Here is a 14,044-nt window from a genome sequence, read left to right as displayed (position 1 = left end):
GCGCGCGGTTCGGTTAAGTACGCTTCCGCACTTTGTAGCGTTGTTACAAACACCTAGTCAAAAATCACGACATTGACCTGCCACTCGTACTTAACCGAATTTGACCCTTCCCGACGCGCTACGCACGCCGGAATACCATGTTGAGACTTCATTTTGCCCTACCGTGCTATCGCACGGGCCCGGCTACCGCCGGGTGCCCTCGCTGCGCTCGTGCCGCGCTTCGCGCAAAAAAGTCGTTATTCAATTAAAAGATAGATTGACGCACAAGGGTGTGTTGTGTAGTGATGTAGTGGACCAACCGAGCGGCGCATGAGAGACGCTGGGAGACTGTCGTGTGATGTCGTCCGTAGCGCAGGCGCTTGTGGTGTGTCGACGTGTGAACTAGAGAGTGTAGGACTCTAGTCCCCTACACTGGCGAGGGTTGGGGTTGACCGGCTTAACCAACATTGGCGTATTTTCGTCGCATAGATCAAGCCATGGGATTGGCTATAATGTGGCGAATCGTGAGTATCCAAGCATGTGATTGGCTACAATGGCGACTCGCATTTCCCGCAGTCAGTCGAGTCGCAAGCATGGAGCCGCCACGCGAAGTCCCGGCCGTGGGCCGATCGCGAAGCACGGGCCCGCGGGTCATCGTCGACGGCAAGAACATCTGCGCGCTCTGCCGCAAGCAGCGGCAGCATGGCGCTGGGTGCCCCGAAGGCGTGGCCGCAAGGTAGTACGACAATGCATCCATCATGCTCCAACGGCGTCATGGGCAACATGCAGGAAGCGCGCCGCCAAGAAGCGCGCCGTCAAGTTGCAGAAAGCTATTACCAGGAGCGTCATTGTCCATCGCATGCGCCGCGCCTACGAGACGCCCGCCGGTTGCCGACCGCTGTTGGTGTACGTGGCCACTGGCTAAGCCTGCAGCACCTCCATGTATGTGATCGTAGCCGCCATGATGACACCCGTCTCGACCGCGATGCAAGAAGAGAGGCGCAGATGGCCGAGAGCAGTGACAAAGGTGGTGGACGCCAAGTGACGCCACACGAAGACGAGCGCCGGTCCACCGAGATCCACCCGCGCGGCGATAGCGACACTGTCGATGACGACGACACGGACAATAGCAATGCGACGCCGTACGATCGACCTGATGGGCCCCTCGTGATCGCACGCTCGATGTAGACCTGGCGGCGCCGTCGAATCCCAGCTGCTCGACAACGAGTGGCTCCAGCGTGTCGCGACCTTGCCGGTGCTGCTCGACTTGAAGCCGTGTGCCAAGACGGTCTTGGATCGACGGCTCTGGCCCACGTGGAAGTATACGATCTCGGACCCGGCGCTCGATGCGACAATGCCCACGGACCCGGACGCGCGCGTCTTTGGCGGCTGCGATGTGTACGTGTGGTGTCCGTTCACCTTCTTCTCGCACTTGATCGCCGTCGCGGACCTCAACTGCCCCGTCTGCGGTCGTACGGGCGTCGTCGCCCATGGGTGGTGCAAGGGCTTTGAGCCCGTGGTTTCGCTGGACGGGCGCAAATCCTACCTCAAGTATCGTCGACTGCGCCATCCTAACTGTACGGGCGCCGCCAACAACGCGGCAGGTGTGCAACGTCCAGCATGAGTTCGTGTCATGCATGCTATACTAGAGCCACACGTTCCGAGTTCGAGTCGAGGTCGCAGCACCACTCCTGCGACCAGAGGTACGTCCAGAGCATCTCGGTATAGATCCGCCACTGGCGATGTAGGCACCTTCTTCTCGAGCCTTGACGAGCGATTGCTTCAGACGTGGTATCCCTCATCCATGGTCGCGCTCTTGCCGTTCCGACACAGCGGGGACCGCATCGTGACGCTCGACGTCGCCGCGTACACGCGCTCAATGCAGCAGCTCGCGGCTTCCGAGAGAGATGCCACGCCGCCTGAACGGACGGACGTCTCCGCCACGGACGTCACAGACGTCACGGCCGTTGATACCAGTGCAGCTAACGCTATGGAAGAGACCCCGCGTGTGGCCGTCGACGCGGTCGAGCTCCATGAAGCTCGGGCCGCGCTTGCTTCCATCGGGACCGACCGCCATGTGCAGGACGTTTTCGACACCAACGCAGCCGCATCGTCGACGGCTACTCAGTGGCAACGTGCGCTGGCCGAACTCGCGCATGGCGAAGTCAACTTGCGACCGAATACGAAGCGCAAGATGCGCCCGTGCCCCGAGTGCTTTTGCCCGAACCGCGCCCACCGTCAGAGAGGCGCGGGAACGTGCAAGCTCCACATCTTTTACATGGAGAACCGACGTCAGTTCCAGAACGGACCCGGCGGCTCGGGCATCACGGCCTACGACAAGGCCATCGACGCCTTCAACAAGCTCCGGGCCGGCAGCGCAGCCTCCTAGCGCCAGTGGGATTCCACCCGTAACGATGCATCCAACAAAGATGGGACGTCGACGAACACGAAGCTCGACGAGTCGTTTACGGTCCTGGAGTGGTGTCTCGCGCAGCCGAGTGTGCTTGGGCGGGCAAGAGCATGGGAAGGGACCGCATCATCGGCTGCACGCCGTGGTAGCCGATGCCACCCGTTGCATCATTCACTCGGGCGGTGGGGCTGCTGGGATTCAACAAGGGCCGGAAAATCGGGTCCCACGACAATCAACGTCAACCCGAACCAAGCGAAGCGTCCGTGGACCAGACATTCTAGCCTTCGCGTGCACCACCAGATCTCGATCTGGTCACCAACGCAATGTCGACAGTTTGTTGCTGGTTTTGCACATACCGCGCTGTACAATGTTAGCACAATAAGACTGGGAACACAAGAATGGGTTACGTAATATAGCTTAGTTGTACGACACCAGACGACACGACACTGGGCAACGCGACTACTTGGCGTACCCGATGGTCTGAAGCGACTTTGCAATGTCGACGAGCACCGACTCGTTCTCGATCGTCGCGGGCACCGTGTACGGGCGCGAGTCAGCGATCGCTTGGATCGTGCGCCGGACAATCTTGCCGGACCGGGTCTTTGGCAGCTGGTCCACGATGAGCACGTCCTTTAAGCACACAAAGCTCCCAATCTGCGACCGGACGCGGGCGACGATCGCGGACGCGACCTCGTCTTTCGAGGCTGTCGTGTTGGACTTTAGCACTGCAAATGCCACTGGAATGTGCCCCTTGAGCGCATCGGCGACGCCGACAACCGCGCATTCGGCAATGTTGTCGTCGGTTTGAATGACTTCTTCGATCGCGCCGGTGCAGAGCCGGTGGCCGGCCACGTTGATGATGTCGTCGGTGCGCGACATGATCTACGATGTCGTCGTCAATAAAGTCTTGGTTGCCGGCATACGTAGACGTAGTTGTCGTCGTCAATGTGCCCGGCGTCGCCCGTCGTGTAGTAGCCCGGATGCTCGTCCATGTACTTGCTCACGTACTCGACGTCGTTGTTGTACAAGGTAGTGAACGTGCCTGCATCCATTTTGAGCACCTAGATACAGGGAGGGGGCGAGATCGACCTGGCGGTAATGGCAGGCGCAGGAGGATGCTGCCTTCAGCCACGTCGTTCGGGTCGTGCTCGTGCGTCTTGTCTTCGGTCGCGTAAAATTTGTCTTGCAGGACAACGTCAAAGCCCGGGACCGGCCGCGACGCCGACCCGTACTTGATCCCTGGGTGCTCACTGCCGTTGGCGTCACGCTGGTCCATGCCCATCATCTGCGAGCAGACGGGCCAGCCAATTTCAGTTTGCCACCTGGACACAGGTGTCGACATGCATGCCAATGCAGGGGAAGCAAGGTACCAGTTGTCGACGATCGGCAGCTGGAGCTGGTCGGTGAAGAACTGGATCGTCGCCGGATCGCCGCGCTCGCCGGCCACAAAGAGCGTCCTGCACGCCATGTGAGCAACTGCTGCTCGATAGATTGATACAAAGAACGCACTTGAGGTGCGACATGTGTTTCTTGTACTGGTGCAAAAACGTCGCATCCGGGTCTTCCTTGCGGATCGCACGGAGCGCGGTCGGGGCCGTGAAGAGCGCTTTGACGTTGTAGCTCGAGATGACGCGCCAGAATGCTCCGGCGTCCGGGGTGCCCACGGGCTTGCCCTCGTAGATCACGGTCTATCGACATGAGAATAAGATCGTATCCAGCCGATCCAAGCAGACGTACTGCGCAGCCGTGGAAGAGCGGCGCGTAGACGATGAACGAGTGGCCGACGACCCAGCCAAAGTCCGAGGCCGCCCAGTACGTCTCGCCCGGGTTCATGCCCATGATGTTTTGCATCGCCCACTTGAGCGCGACGTTGTGACCACCGTGGTCGCGGACGACGCCCTTGGGCTACACGAGAGCAAGATGGAGACGCTTGTTCTACTGAGAGCGACTAGAGTACCTTGCCCGTCGTGCCGGACGTGTATAGAATGTAGAGCGGGTCGGTCGACTTGACGGGCACGCACGCATGCGGCGTCGCGCCATCGATAAAGTCGGCCCACGACATGTCCTTCTCGCCGAGGTTGTAGTGGCGCTTCTGGCGCTGGTAGACAACGCACAGTTCCGGCTTGTGCGCCGAGAGCTCGATCGCGCCCTTGAGCATCGGCTCGTATTCGATGATGCCCTTGGGCTCAAGGCCGCAGCTCGCACTGAGCACCACCTACGAAGCTTTAGCACCCGAGCACGTCGACAAGGGCGCATTGTACCTTGGGCTTGGCGTCTTCGAGCCGCACGGCGAGTTCTTTGGCCGAGAAGCCCCCAAACACGACCGAGTGGATCGCGCCGAGGCGGGCGCAGGCCAGCATCGCCATTGCGGTCTCCGGGATCATGGGCATGTAGATGACGACGCGGTCACCCTTTGTGACGCCTTGGCGGGCGAGTGCACCGGCGAGGACTTCGACGTGCTCGAGGAGCTCGGCGTACGTGATCGTGCGCTTCGTGCCGGTCATGGGGCTCTCGTAAAAGATGGCCGGTGCGTCGCCCTTGCCGTTGGCGACGTGGACGTCGAGCGCGTTGTAGCACGTGTTCATTTCGCCGTCGGGAAACCACTTGTAGAACGGCGCGTTGGTCTTGTCGAGGACCTTGGTGTACGGCTTGAACCAGTGGATGTCCTTGGCGGCTTCGTCCCAGAACGCCTCCGGGTCGTCGATGCTCTTGCGGTACTCGGTCAGATAGTGCTTCATGGGCGGCGCAGCGGCGCTGAAGACGCGGCTGCTGCGGCTCAGGCGGTGGAGCGCGGTCCGGCGAAGCAGCATACGAAACGACTGCGCTCAAAGTGGCGAATGGAAATCTGGGCACCTTGGCAAGGATCGTCGGCCTTTCTGATACACGTACGTACATTCCGTACAGATTACGTTACCATACAAATACCAAGTGAAATGGTACATTCTGGACGGTACGATGGAAGAAAGGGCAATTTGGTCAGTTGAGTGCCGGGCTTTGTTGAAGTTGGGGCGTCGAGGGATGATGTGCTCGGATCAGAGCGCTACCAGATACCAGACCACAAACCAGACGCTAGCACTCCCACGCCCATCGAACGAGATGGGCGGCTGCAGCTGGGCGCAACAACGTCGAGATGGCTACTGGGAATCGCACGAGGGACCACAGGGAGGTCGGCTTTGTCCGTGGTCGTCGGTCCCTTGAGCTTGGTGGACCGGCTGTCGGGCACGACGGCAAACGTGTGCTGGGAACGGACACGAGGAGGCAGCAACAATCTGGTCCTCGACGTCGACGTCGAGTGTTCTTGAACGTCGTTGGATGATGATGCTGCCAACATACGCTGCTGCTCGAAGGTACTAGGTTGATGCGCGGAAGAAGAAGCCTGCAAGGGCAAGGTCGGACGAGCATTGGGTGCGGTCGAGTCGGCTGCCAAGCCCCTCCGATGCCGCGTCGGCTACCCGTGTCTGTCCGTGTCCGACCTTTCACCCATCTGCAACGGGCCCTTTGCATACCATGCGGTATTGGGCAGTCGCTGGTTGCGCAATCTCTCGCATGTCTGTGCACCGCAAGATGGAAGCGCATCGGTGCATCGCGAAGCTTTCGCCTCGACAAGCTCGCTTCGACGGTCCTGTTCGATGATAGGAGCCGAGCCCCACGGCCCAGATTGCACTTGCCAGACGGCGCGCCAGTAAGATCGATCGGCGAGCAATTGTCGGCCTTGTGGGACGATGGCTCGTATCCTTTGCTGCGTTTTCCGCGGTAAATTCACAAGTGCTGATGACCCGTGCAACTCGGTGTAGCTGCTTTGTACGCGGCTCGTATTGATACAAATCGCATCGAAATGGCGGCGCTGGACCTTCCGCATTGGACCTTTGGGGGCAGGAACGCGCCTGGCGCGGGTCGACGCTAGTCCATGATAACTTGCATAACACCACATGGATGGCGTCGAGTGCAAAAGCCAAGCCACGCGTGGCATTAGTTAGTCGCACTAATAGTCGCAATGGTAGTCCCGGGCGCCCATGTAGTCAAAGTAGGTGCCGCCAGAGTCTTCGTGGTAAACACCGTTGGAGTACCAGTACCAGTAGGTCCCGCTGTACTAGTAGTCGCCCATGTGGTGATACGATCGAACGACCGGTGGCGTCGTCGGTAAAAGAGGCAGCGTCGCTTCCAGCGCAGCGATTGCGTCGTCTGCCTCGGCGCGCGTCGGCGCCGGCCGCCTTCCAGCCAGGTACGCCACCATGGCTTCGTCTCGCTGGCGCCGAGCTTGGGCACCTGCTTGCGTCCAAATACGAAGACTGGCCGACGTCGGTCCAAGGAGCACCAGCGTCACGCGTGGATGGTGCGGCGGCAATCTTGAAATGGCGGCGCGAAGCCCGGCGCAGGTCACTGGCACCACCTCACTCAGATTCCGCAGGGGCCCTTGGTCGGCGAGGTGACCCGTCACCACAGTGCACGCGGTGCAGGTGCACAGTCCTTGGAGCTGGACCAGTGGCGCGACATCCGGGACATCGAGGGCGTCTTCTAGCGCCATTCGAATACTCGTCGCGAGCTCGTCGCGCCGAGCGGAATACATGGTCAAGATCACGTCGAGGTATCGAAGGACGGGGTAGAGCACGTGGCGGACGTAGTAGAGTGCGTCATCGGACGCAAAGACAACGTCCGTGACGGCATCAACGAGGCGGTTGACATGCACTGCCGAGAGCAAGTGACAGGCCGCGAGTGCTTGCGTCACCGTCCTCACTAGCGCCATGCCACTCATCGGGATGCCACGGGCCTTGAGCTGACGCGCAACGGTCGCTACGACCACGCCCCGTGTCCTTGTGAGAACGTCGTCGGCCATCGCGGTGGCGTCAGCGTCCGACAGCGTCATGCCGCCGTTGCGCAGAGCATACAGCAGAGTGCGTACGACGTCGTAGTCGGCTTCGGGCAGCACCGCGGCCTCCTTGTAGTCGGCGAGGACGTCACCAAACCGGTCATTAAAGCGGAGGATCCAACGTCCGATATCCGTTGATCTGGTGAGCGCGTCATGAAGAGTCGGGAGATTGCGCTGCAGGAGAGGAAGAAACGGTGTCGCGATCGTTGTCGGTGACGCTTGGACGACCGCCGGGAGGACAATTGCAGTGACAGCTTCGGGCGTCGTGTACACGGTGGTAGCAAACGCATAGACCGAGGTCGGAAAGGACTGCGACGAGACAGCGGCGGCTGCCGCCTCCAACTCGAGCGCCGCTTGAAGCATCGGCGGCTGTAGGCGCCAAGGCATTGCATGCGGGTACGCGTCGACCGACGGAATGGCCGCGAGCTGCGTTGCGAGCGTCCGCCAGCACTGAACGAGGAGCGGGCCAAAGCCGTCTTGCGTGACATACGCGGCGTTCGAGACGAAAAGCCGGCGCATCCATCGGATGGCCTTGCCGAGGTAATATAGGCCTTCGTGCTTGGGCGTGCAAAGAGCGAGGATGTCACTGGCGACGGCAGCGACACCGAATGTAGCGATAGCGGCTTGAAACCAGCGGAGACCCCGGCGACGGGACGTTCGTTTGCGCATGGTGACGCTAAATGGTAGAAAGCGCGCCACCAAAGTCGGCGACGGGTGGCTCAGCAGATACGCGCCGACTGCGGTCACGTGGACGTCGGTGAAGTGCACACCTGGAGCACCAAACGCATCGATGAGGCTGGCGGCGATGTCGTCGGTCGTTGCAAAACCAAGGAGACTTGGCTCGTTCTTCTCGAGAGCAGCGACGGCGGCGTCAAGGCCGAGGATACGCGCTCGGTGGCGCTTGGGCCAAAACACGAGGAGGACGGAGCGCAGACGCTTGAGACCGCGGTTCGTGATCCAGCGTCCGACTGACCGAGTAAGGAGTGCAGCTTGCATCGCATCCGACGACGTCGGGTGCAGGAGGGCTTCGGTGATGCGACGCCACGGCTTGCGCTTGAATCTATCGTCGCAGTCGCAGTTCCCGTACATAAAATCTCGTTTCCGTGTTTTGCGATACGCGGCATCGACGCCGGTGTCGCTCTCGCTGTCCTCGAGCGTCGTCTTGTTGTCGGCGCACGGTGCGTCCGCGTCTTGGTCTCCGTACGGTTCGCCCCAGTCGTCGTCGTAGTAGACTTCATCCGACTCGTCGTCAAACTCTTCGTCACGTTGGTCATCAAAGTCGTACACATCGACGTCCCACTCGCTGTCGTCGTCGTCATATGCGTCACGACTGTCACCATCGTCGTCACTGCGGTCCCTGCCGTCGTCGTCACTGTGGTCCCTGCCGTCGTCGGCACTGCCGTCTTCACCGCTGTATCCATCGTCATCGCCAAGGTAGCGTGAACGGCCGTACGAGTACGCCAACGGCGAGTCGTCCATGTCGACTTGGGCTCGGCGGCGCTTCTTCGAATTGCTTGCATTGGGAAAGCTTCTGTCGACAGCATTGTCTTCAAAGTACAGACGGTCTTCGTGGAACGCGTCCGTGCTCGTCTTGGACACTGGCTGCTCTTTATCGACGTACTGGTAGAACATCTCGTCGTCACTGCAGTCACCGGCGTCCGACGCGTCCGTGTCAGACTCGTCATGGTCATCGAGGTCGGCATCCAAGTACTTGACGCCGCTCGCGTCGTAGGAGTGCGGCGCGCGCTCGTTCGAGGGTATCGTCACACGCTTCGGTGCGGTGGCGACTTGGGGTTGACGGCGGAAGTCTTCTCGCGGCCGCTTGTTGCATGCTTCCGTGTGCATTTCGGCGCGCGTGAGCTTCTGCCGCGGGGCCCGGACGAGCGCGACATCGAATGTACCAGCGGCAACGAGTGCGTTGAGGAAGGCGGCATCTCGACCTTGAAGCGCCTCGAACCGCAAATCGTTGGTCTTGTTGAAGAGCCGATATGCGTACGTTATGTCGAGCTGGTGGGTTTGGGCAGCGAGGGCCGCGAGCTCGGCCGCTGCGGATGACGTCGTTGCCGGGCTCGTCCGGTGCGGCTCGCCGTCGCTGCTGACCAAGCTGTAGACGAGGTACGCACGGTGCCCCGGTGTCGTAATTGGCGCCACAGTAACAGTGCAGTCGTTGTACCACGCGGCAAAGCTCATCGTTGTATGCGTAAAGGGCATCCACGCAGTGGCGTCGTCGGTGCTCGTAAACGTGATTTGCCGGACGCACGTCGACGGCAGCGCAATCGCCAATGTCCCGAACGTGCCTCGGGGTGCTTGCGACGGCGTGAGCACCGGCGATGCGCCGGGACCGTCGATCGTCACGTGCGAGAGATGGAGCGTGATGCGCTTGCAAGCGGGCTTGAGGACGCGTGTGATGTTGTGCAGCGTCCAGCCGTCGAGGTAGCGTGCCCACTCTTGCTCGCCTTGGACAAAGTAGATGTGCTCCTTGGGCACAACCAGCGGCGCGGGCCCAAAGCTGGCGATGACCGACGCGGGCTGCTTGACGGGCACGAGGTCGGGCGACGGCTTGTAGCCTTGCGAGCGGTCGACGCCAAGCTTGGGCGGACCAATGTCGAAGAGCTCGCCTGTTAAGGCGTACTTGCCAGGCGCCTCGACGGTGCCATCAAGGTTCCGAAGGACCTCCATGTACGCCGCCGATAGGGACGGCGTCGCCTCCTCCTTCATACCACCAAACAAACCTGAATGCTGATTACGTGCAAGTTCGCGCGTGCCAAGTTCCACGCAGGTTATACTGCTGTTTGTAGGCAACTCGAATACGCGACATGCATGTGCGAACTTCATCGCCGTTTGACGGTTGCTGCGTTTGATGGGCATCAACCGACCGAGTGGCACCGAATTGTCAGCCAGAAAACGACGGATCTATCCCTGGATCTATCCATCTATCCAGCATACGATTCAACTGTCCAGCCTCGTCGACCAATGTTGGCCAACTTGAATGATCGAGGGGGCGGCGTACTCCATTGGGCATCTCCTGTCCTCGGCAATGACACGCCACATACGAGCATGTCACGAAGGTCGCTCTGTGTCGTTGGCGCGGCGAGCTGCCTCCATCTTCCCACAATCGACATATTATATCATAGTACTTGACGTACAATACGCGAACATAATTCTATTTCGTAACACTACATTGGCTAGCTTCAGTCGTCGTTTTGCCAGCTCGACGTCTCGTCTACGAGCGTCCAGACGCAAAAGAGGCTGTAGAGGGCGACGAGGAAGAGCCCAAAGGTCGGTGTGAGCTCAATGTCTTTGGCTGGATATCTCGACCCGAGTACCAAGAGCGAGAGCAGCGCGATAGCCAAGACGACAAAACCGATGCCAAGCGATCCATTGTGGTCGGCGCTCCAGATCGCAACGCGGTGATCATTAGCGTGGAGACAGCCGAGCAGCAGCGAGAGACCGCCGCCGACGAGCGTGTTGAAGATCGGGCCAGCAATGCACGCTGCGGTTGCCATGTGCACGTGGCCTTGCCGGACAAGCGCGCGGTTCCCGACAAAGTCGCCGATCGAGTTGCCCCACGCGAGCACGAGGATGCCAAGCGTTCCGCTCGAGATGCCGACGCCGACGCCGAGTACGTACATGACGGCGACGATCTCATGGCCAATCACAAAGACCCAGAGACTGGAGAGAAAGAGCGCGAGGAACGATCGTAGAAGCTGCCACGACTGTTGCGCGCCGTCGCAGCACCGGTACGTGAGTCCCGCGAGGACACTGCTGACGACGAGCGCGACACCGACCGCCATCAGAGGCACGGGCATAAACCGCGTACTCACGGCCAAAAGAAAGTACGGCATTGCAAAGGCGACGGTCGCGAGCTCCTTGCGCGAGACAAGAGGCGACTCGAGCCGGGGCACCGTGACGTGGCGCGCCAAGAGAAAGGGAGCGAGGAGGACAATCACGACTTGGCCGAGTCGCCCGACCTTGTCCCAGTCCGTGACGTCGCACCAAAACGACCGCGGCGACTCGTCGACGCTCATGAGTGTGTCGGTCGTCGACGCGCACTCGTCATCTTCATTGTCCTCGTTAGGATCAACCGACACGACGATCATGTCCTCCGTGACGGTCATATTGGGCAGCACGACTGCCTTGTCGTCGTCGTTGTCATCGGCATTATCGATCTCTGGCGGCGGCGTACTGGGCATGCCCACGACCGAGGCTGTGTACACGGCATACCAGCATATCGCGGCGATGGCCATGGGCACCGAGATGTAGCCGATGCGGTAGGCGAGCAAGAGGCCGAGCACCGTCACGAGGTAGAACGCCACGTCGCGCATGAACGGTGACTTGCGCAGATCAAAGCCGCCCGCAAGATACGCCAAGTGCCCGAGCGTAAAGACAGCGATGACGAGGCCGCTGCCGAGCAGACCGCCGACGCCAAACCCGCTGTGCGTGTGCGCGCCGGCGAAGGACGCGACGCACGAGAAGAGGTCGGGCGCGCCGTTGGCAAAGGCGAGGAGCGTCGCGCCGGCCACGCTCGGGTCCAGTCGCGTTATGGCCGCGATCGACGTGACGGCCGGGACCATGTACCGATCGGTCGTGTCGCCAACGCTGTAAAAGAGGAGGCAGAGCAGTGTCGAGAGCAACGTGACTGAGACGAGCGGCAGTGCATCCATGTTGCAGTAGTGGAGGCTGAGGTAGTCGATGGTCGAGACGCGCGTCGCGTGGGCGCACGCGCACCGGAGCTCGTCGGGCACCGCGATGAAGCCCGGTCGACCGCAGTTGTCCGGAAAGACAAAGAGGCCCGAGACGATCGCCGGCGCCAGCAAGACCAAGAGCACGCGCCACGTCGTCGCCGCCATTGCTCACGGTGCAAGGCGATGTTGCGTCTGATTGGCATTTTGCATACGTGACAGGCTAATATCTTGCGGTTTGTATATATATACAAAACGCAAGACAAATAACATCGTCACGTCGTGAACCTCGAAGTTGGGAAAAGGCCCTTTCTATGGAGCGTTGATGTGTTGAAGTATACCCCGCGTCTTCTGTTTAGTCAGCTCACTGCCTCGTCGCCTTGCTGACGCATGTAGTCAGTGTCAGCGCCGACACCATGGCTTTTGTTGCCGGCGCCTTGGCCCCCGACCGATTGGGCTTCTTGTTTTTCGTGGCAACACCGCGAGTGCAGGAACAATTGAACTTAGAAGCGTTGCGTGGCTACAGTAGCAGGAGTATGGGGTATGTGTGTCTCGCATGTCCCTGCTTGTTAGGAATAGAGCTATCGGGTATGAGTTGCGGTTTGGATAATGCTAGCAATTTGTCGTGGACGCGTTGCAGGTTGCCACGTCGGGGTATTAGTACAAGTGCTAACGTTAGTGCGGAAGGTTTCATCCCGGCACTAGAGCTACACACCTGGAAATGAAGTTGCGAGGCTAAATCTAAACGTACCGGTAGGTAATAATGGGCGGGGTCGGGCCTGAAATGGACAAATTTCAACCTTCAGTTTTGCAATCACTGCGTATCACGCAATCACAACGGCGCCAACCGTGCATAAATTTGTCATTACCTCTCGTGATACGCCTCCAATGGCGACTTGAGTTAGCATTCCATGCTCTTTCATTCGCGCTCTATCGGTAGACCAAGTTTGAGCCATTTCATTTCAGACTGTGATGCACCGACCGACCTGGCCCGCGCGGTTCCGTGCCGACCCTGATGCTGCGGCTTCCAATTGGTTGAAAAGGATATATAAACGCCAATCAAACGTTATATAGTGTGGACCAATCGGCGATGCCGTACCGCGTGGCCTACATGGACTTCGTCGATGGGATTGGTTGTGGCCACACTCCAGCGCCAGTATTTTAGCCAATCACGTCACGGCATGGGTTTTCTGCAGTCACGGCGCCATTTTCATTCTTCGAGCACACATGACAAGCCCCATCATGACCTCGTGGCACGACCTCCTCGGTCCTCGCTTGCGCTTGAGTGGCGGCAAGGAGGTTCCGACAGCAGACCATCTCGCGACCACGTCGGTCGTCGGCCTCTACTTTAGCGCTCACTGGTGCGGCCCGTGCCGCGAGTTTACGCCAACGCTCTCGACGCTCTACGACGACATTTTGGAGGCGCACCCCGACTTCGACGTGGTCTTTGTCTCGAGCGACAAAGCCGAGGACGAGTTTTGCCTCTACCACGACGAGATGCCGTTTCCGGCCTTGCCGTGGGTCGACCGGACGCGCCAAGCGGCGTTGCGCGAGCACTTTCACATCCGGTTCTTACCCGCGCTCGTCATTTTGAACACCGTTGACGGCAGCCACGCTATTGTGCGCAACGCGTGCGATGGCCGCCGACTCTTTGTGTCGGCGAACGGCAATGTCGACAAGATCTGGGACACGGTGCGCTACGGCCCGCCGTCGCTCGCTGCGTAGCGCGGTGGCAGCGACTGCGTGCGAATGATATCGTTTCTTGACGAGGTTAGGTCGTACTAGTAGTGCAATTGTAGTAATAGATCGTTAAAGTGTATATTCTACACTCTATTTTATGTTGAAAAGAGGGCAAAGAGGTGCGAGTTTGTGATTGCGCAGATGCGCTGCTTTCAAATGGTCGGCCCGCTGTTTGCGCCGCAGTCGCAAGGGCTCCAATGGCCATAGTAGCAATGTTGGATTCGCAAGACGTGAAGTCGGGATGATCGCGTTCTACCTTTATCGCACATATAGTGCAATGACTCGCCGTACTTCATACTGATAGATTTGTTGTTGTGAACTCCACTACTCGAATCGACGTCCTTTTGATTGGCGCTTGCGCTTGGT

The 14,044-nt window shown here is 59.7% G+C and overlaps 5 protein-coding genes across 6 annotated transcripts; 2 read left to right on the top strand and 3 right to left on the bottom strand.

The window, feature by feature from the left end:
• Nucleotides 1-481: 481 nt before the first annotated feature.
• Nucleotides 482-2,683, top strand: SDRG_13610. 2 transcript variants are annotated; one of them, XM_008619707.1, is made up of 7 exons: nucleotides 482-715; nucleotides 769-885; nucleotides 936-1,121; nucleotides 1,168-1,583; nucleotides 1,629-1,682; nucleotides 1,728-2,237; nucleotides 2,282-2,683. In XM_008619707.1, coding segments are annotated over exons 1-7 (1,509 nt in total). In that variant the 5' UTR covers nucleotides 482-491; the 3' UTR covers nucleotides 2,284-2,683. The 2 variants fall into 2 exon arrangements, with proteins under 2 accessions (XP_008617929.1, XP_008617928.1); XM_008619706.1 differs by having other exon boundaries at nucleotides 1,728-2,683.
• A 91-nt stretch (nucleotides 2,684-2,774) lies between these two features.
• SDRG_13609 (propionyl-CoA synthetase) lies at nucleotides 2,775-5,261 on the bottom strand. The gene is made up of 8 exons (XM_008619705.1): nucleotides 4,651-5,261; nucleotides 4,347-4,604; nucleotides 4,127-4,294; nucleotides 3,899-4,077; nucleotides 3,760-3,846; nucleotides 3,479-3,711; nucleotides 3,313-3,431; nucleotides 2,775-3,271 (listed from the first exon to the last, which is right to left on the bottom strand). Exons 1-8 carry the CDS (start codon nucleotides 5,197-5,199, stop codon nucleotides 2,849-2,851), a joined length of 2,016 nt encoding a protein of 671 aa, XP_008617927.1. The 5' UTR covers nucleotides 5,200-5,261; the 3' UTR covers nucleotides 2,775-2,848.
• Nucleotides 5,262-6,371: 1,110 nt separating this feature from the next.
• SDRG_13608 (hypothetical protein) lies at nucleotides 6,372-9,980 on the bottom strand (the record flags this gene model as incomplete). The annotated part of the gene is made up of 2 exons (XM_008619704.1): nucleotides 6,516-9,980; nucleotides 6,372-6,479 (listed from the first exon to the last, which is right to left on the bottom strand). Exons 1-2 carry the CDS (start codon nucleotides 9,972-9,974, stop codon nucleotides 6,372-6,374), a joined length of 3,567 nt encoding a protein of 1,188 aa, XP_008617926.1. The 5' UTR covers nucleotides 9,975-9,980.
• Nucleotides 9,981-10,372: 392 nt separating this feature from the next.
• Nucleotides 10,373-12,125, bottom strand: SDRG_13607 (hypothetical protein). The gene has a single exon (XM_008619703.1). It carries the CDS (start codon nucleotides 12,104-12,106, stop codon nucleotides 10,448-10,450), a length of 1,659 nt encoding a protein of 552 aa, XP_008617925.1. The 5' UTR covers nucleotides 12,107-12,125; the 3' UTR covers nucleotides 10,373-10,447.
• A 1,033-nt stretch (nucleotides 12,126-13,158) lies between these two features.
• Nucleotides 13,159-13,793, top strand: SDRG_13606 (hypothetical protein). Its single transcript, XM_008619702.1, has one exon. It carries the CDS (start codon nucleotides 13,166-13,168, stop codon nucleotides 13,661-13,663), a length of 498 nt encoding a protein of 165 aa, XP_008617924.1. The 5' UTR covers nucleotides 13,159-13,165; the 3' UTR covers nucleotides 13,664-13,793.
• Nucleotides 13,794-14,044: the final 251 nt, after the last annotated feature.

The sequence above is a fragment of the Saprolegnia diclina genome, assembly GCF_000281045.1.
Source record: "Saprolegnia diclina VS20 unplaced genomic scaffold supercont1.61, whole genome shotgun sequence".
Taxonomy (NCBI): domain Eukaryota; phylum Oomycota; class Saprolegniomycetes; order Saprolegniales; family Saprolegniaceae; genus Saprolegnia; species Saprolegnia diclina.
The sequence above is the reverse complement of the archived record's forward strand: the minus strand, read 5'-3'. Positions and strand labels throughout refer to the sequence as shown.

Excerpts from the sequence above, each read along its gene's own strand:
- SDRG_13610 (XM_008619706.1), top strand. The coding sequence starts at position 492 with ATGTGGCGAATCGTGAGTATCCAAGCATGTGATTGGCTACAATGGCGA. Across the intron at positions 886-935 it reads GGTTGCCGACCGCTGTTGGT|CCGCCATGATGACACCCGTC; the intron begins GTACGTGGCCAC and ends ATGTGATCGTAG. Across the intron at positions 1,683-1,727 it reads CACCACTCCTGCGACCAGAG|GCACCTTCTTCTCGAGCCTT; the intron begins GTACGTCCAGAG and ends CTGGCGATGTAG.
- SDRG_13609 (XM_008619705.1), bottom strand. The coding sequence starts at position 5,199 with ATGCTGCTTCGCCGGACCGCGCTCCACCGCCTGAGCCGCAGCAGCCGC. Across the intron at positions 4,295-4,346 it reads CGTCCGGCACGACGGGCAAG|CCCAAGGGCGTCGTCCGCGA; the intron begins GTACTCTAGTCG and ends GCTCTCGTGTAG. Across the intron at positions 3,432-3,478 it reads GCGCCTGCCATTACCGCCAG|GCACGTTCACTACCTTGTAC; the intron begins GTCGATCTCGCC and ends AAATGGATGCAG.
- SDRG_13607 (XM_008619703.1), bottom strand. The coding sequence starts at position 12,106 with ATGGCGGCGACGACGTGGCGCGTGCTCTTGGTCTTGCTGGCGCCGGCG.
- SDRG_13606 (XM_008619702.1), top strand. The coding sequence starts at position 13,166 with ATGACAAGCCCCATCATGACCTCGTGGCACGACCTCCTCGGTCCTCGC.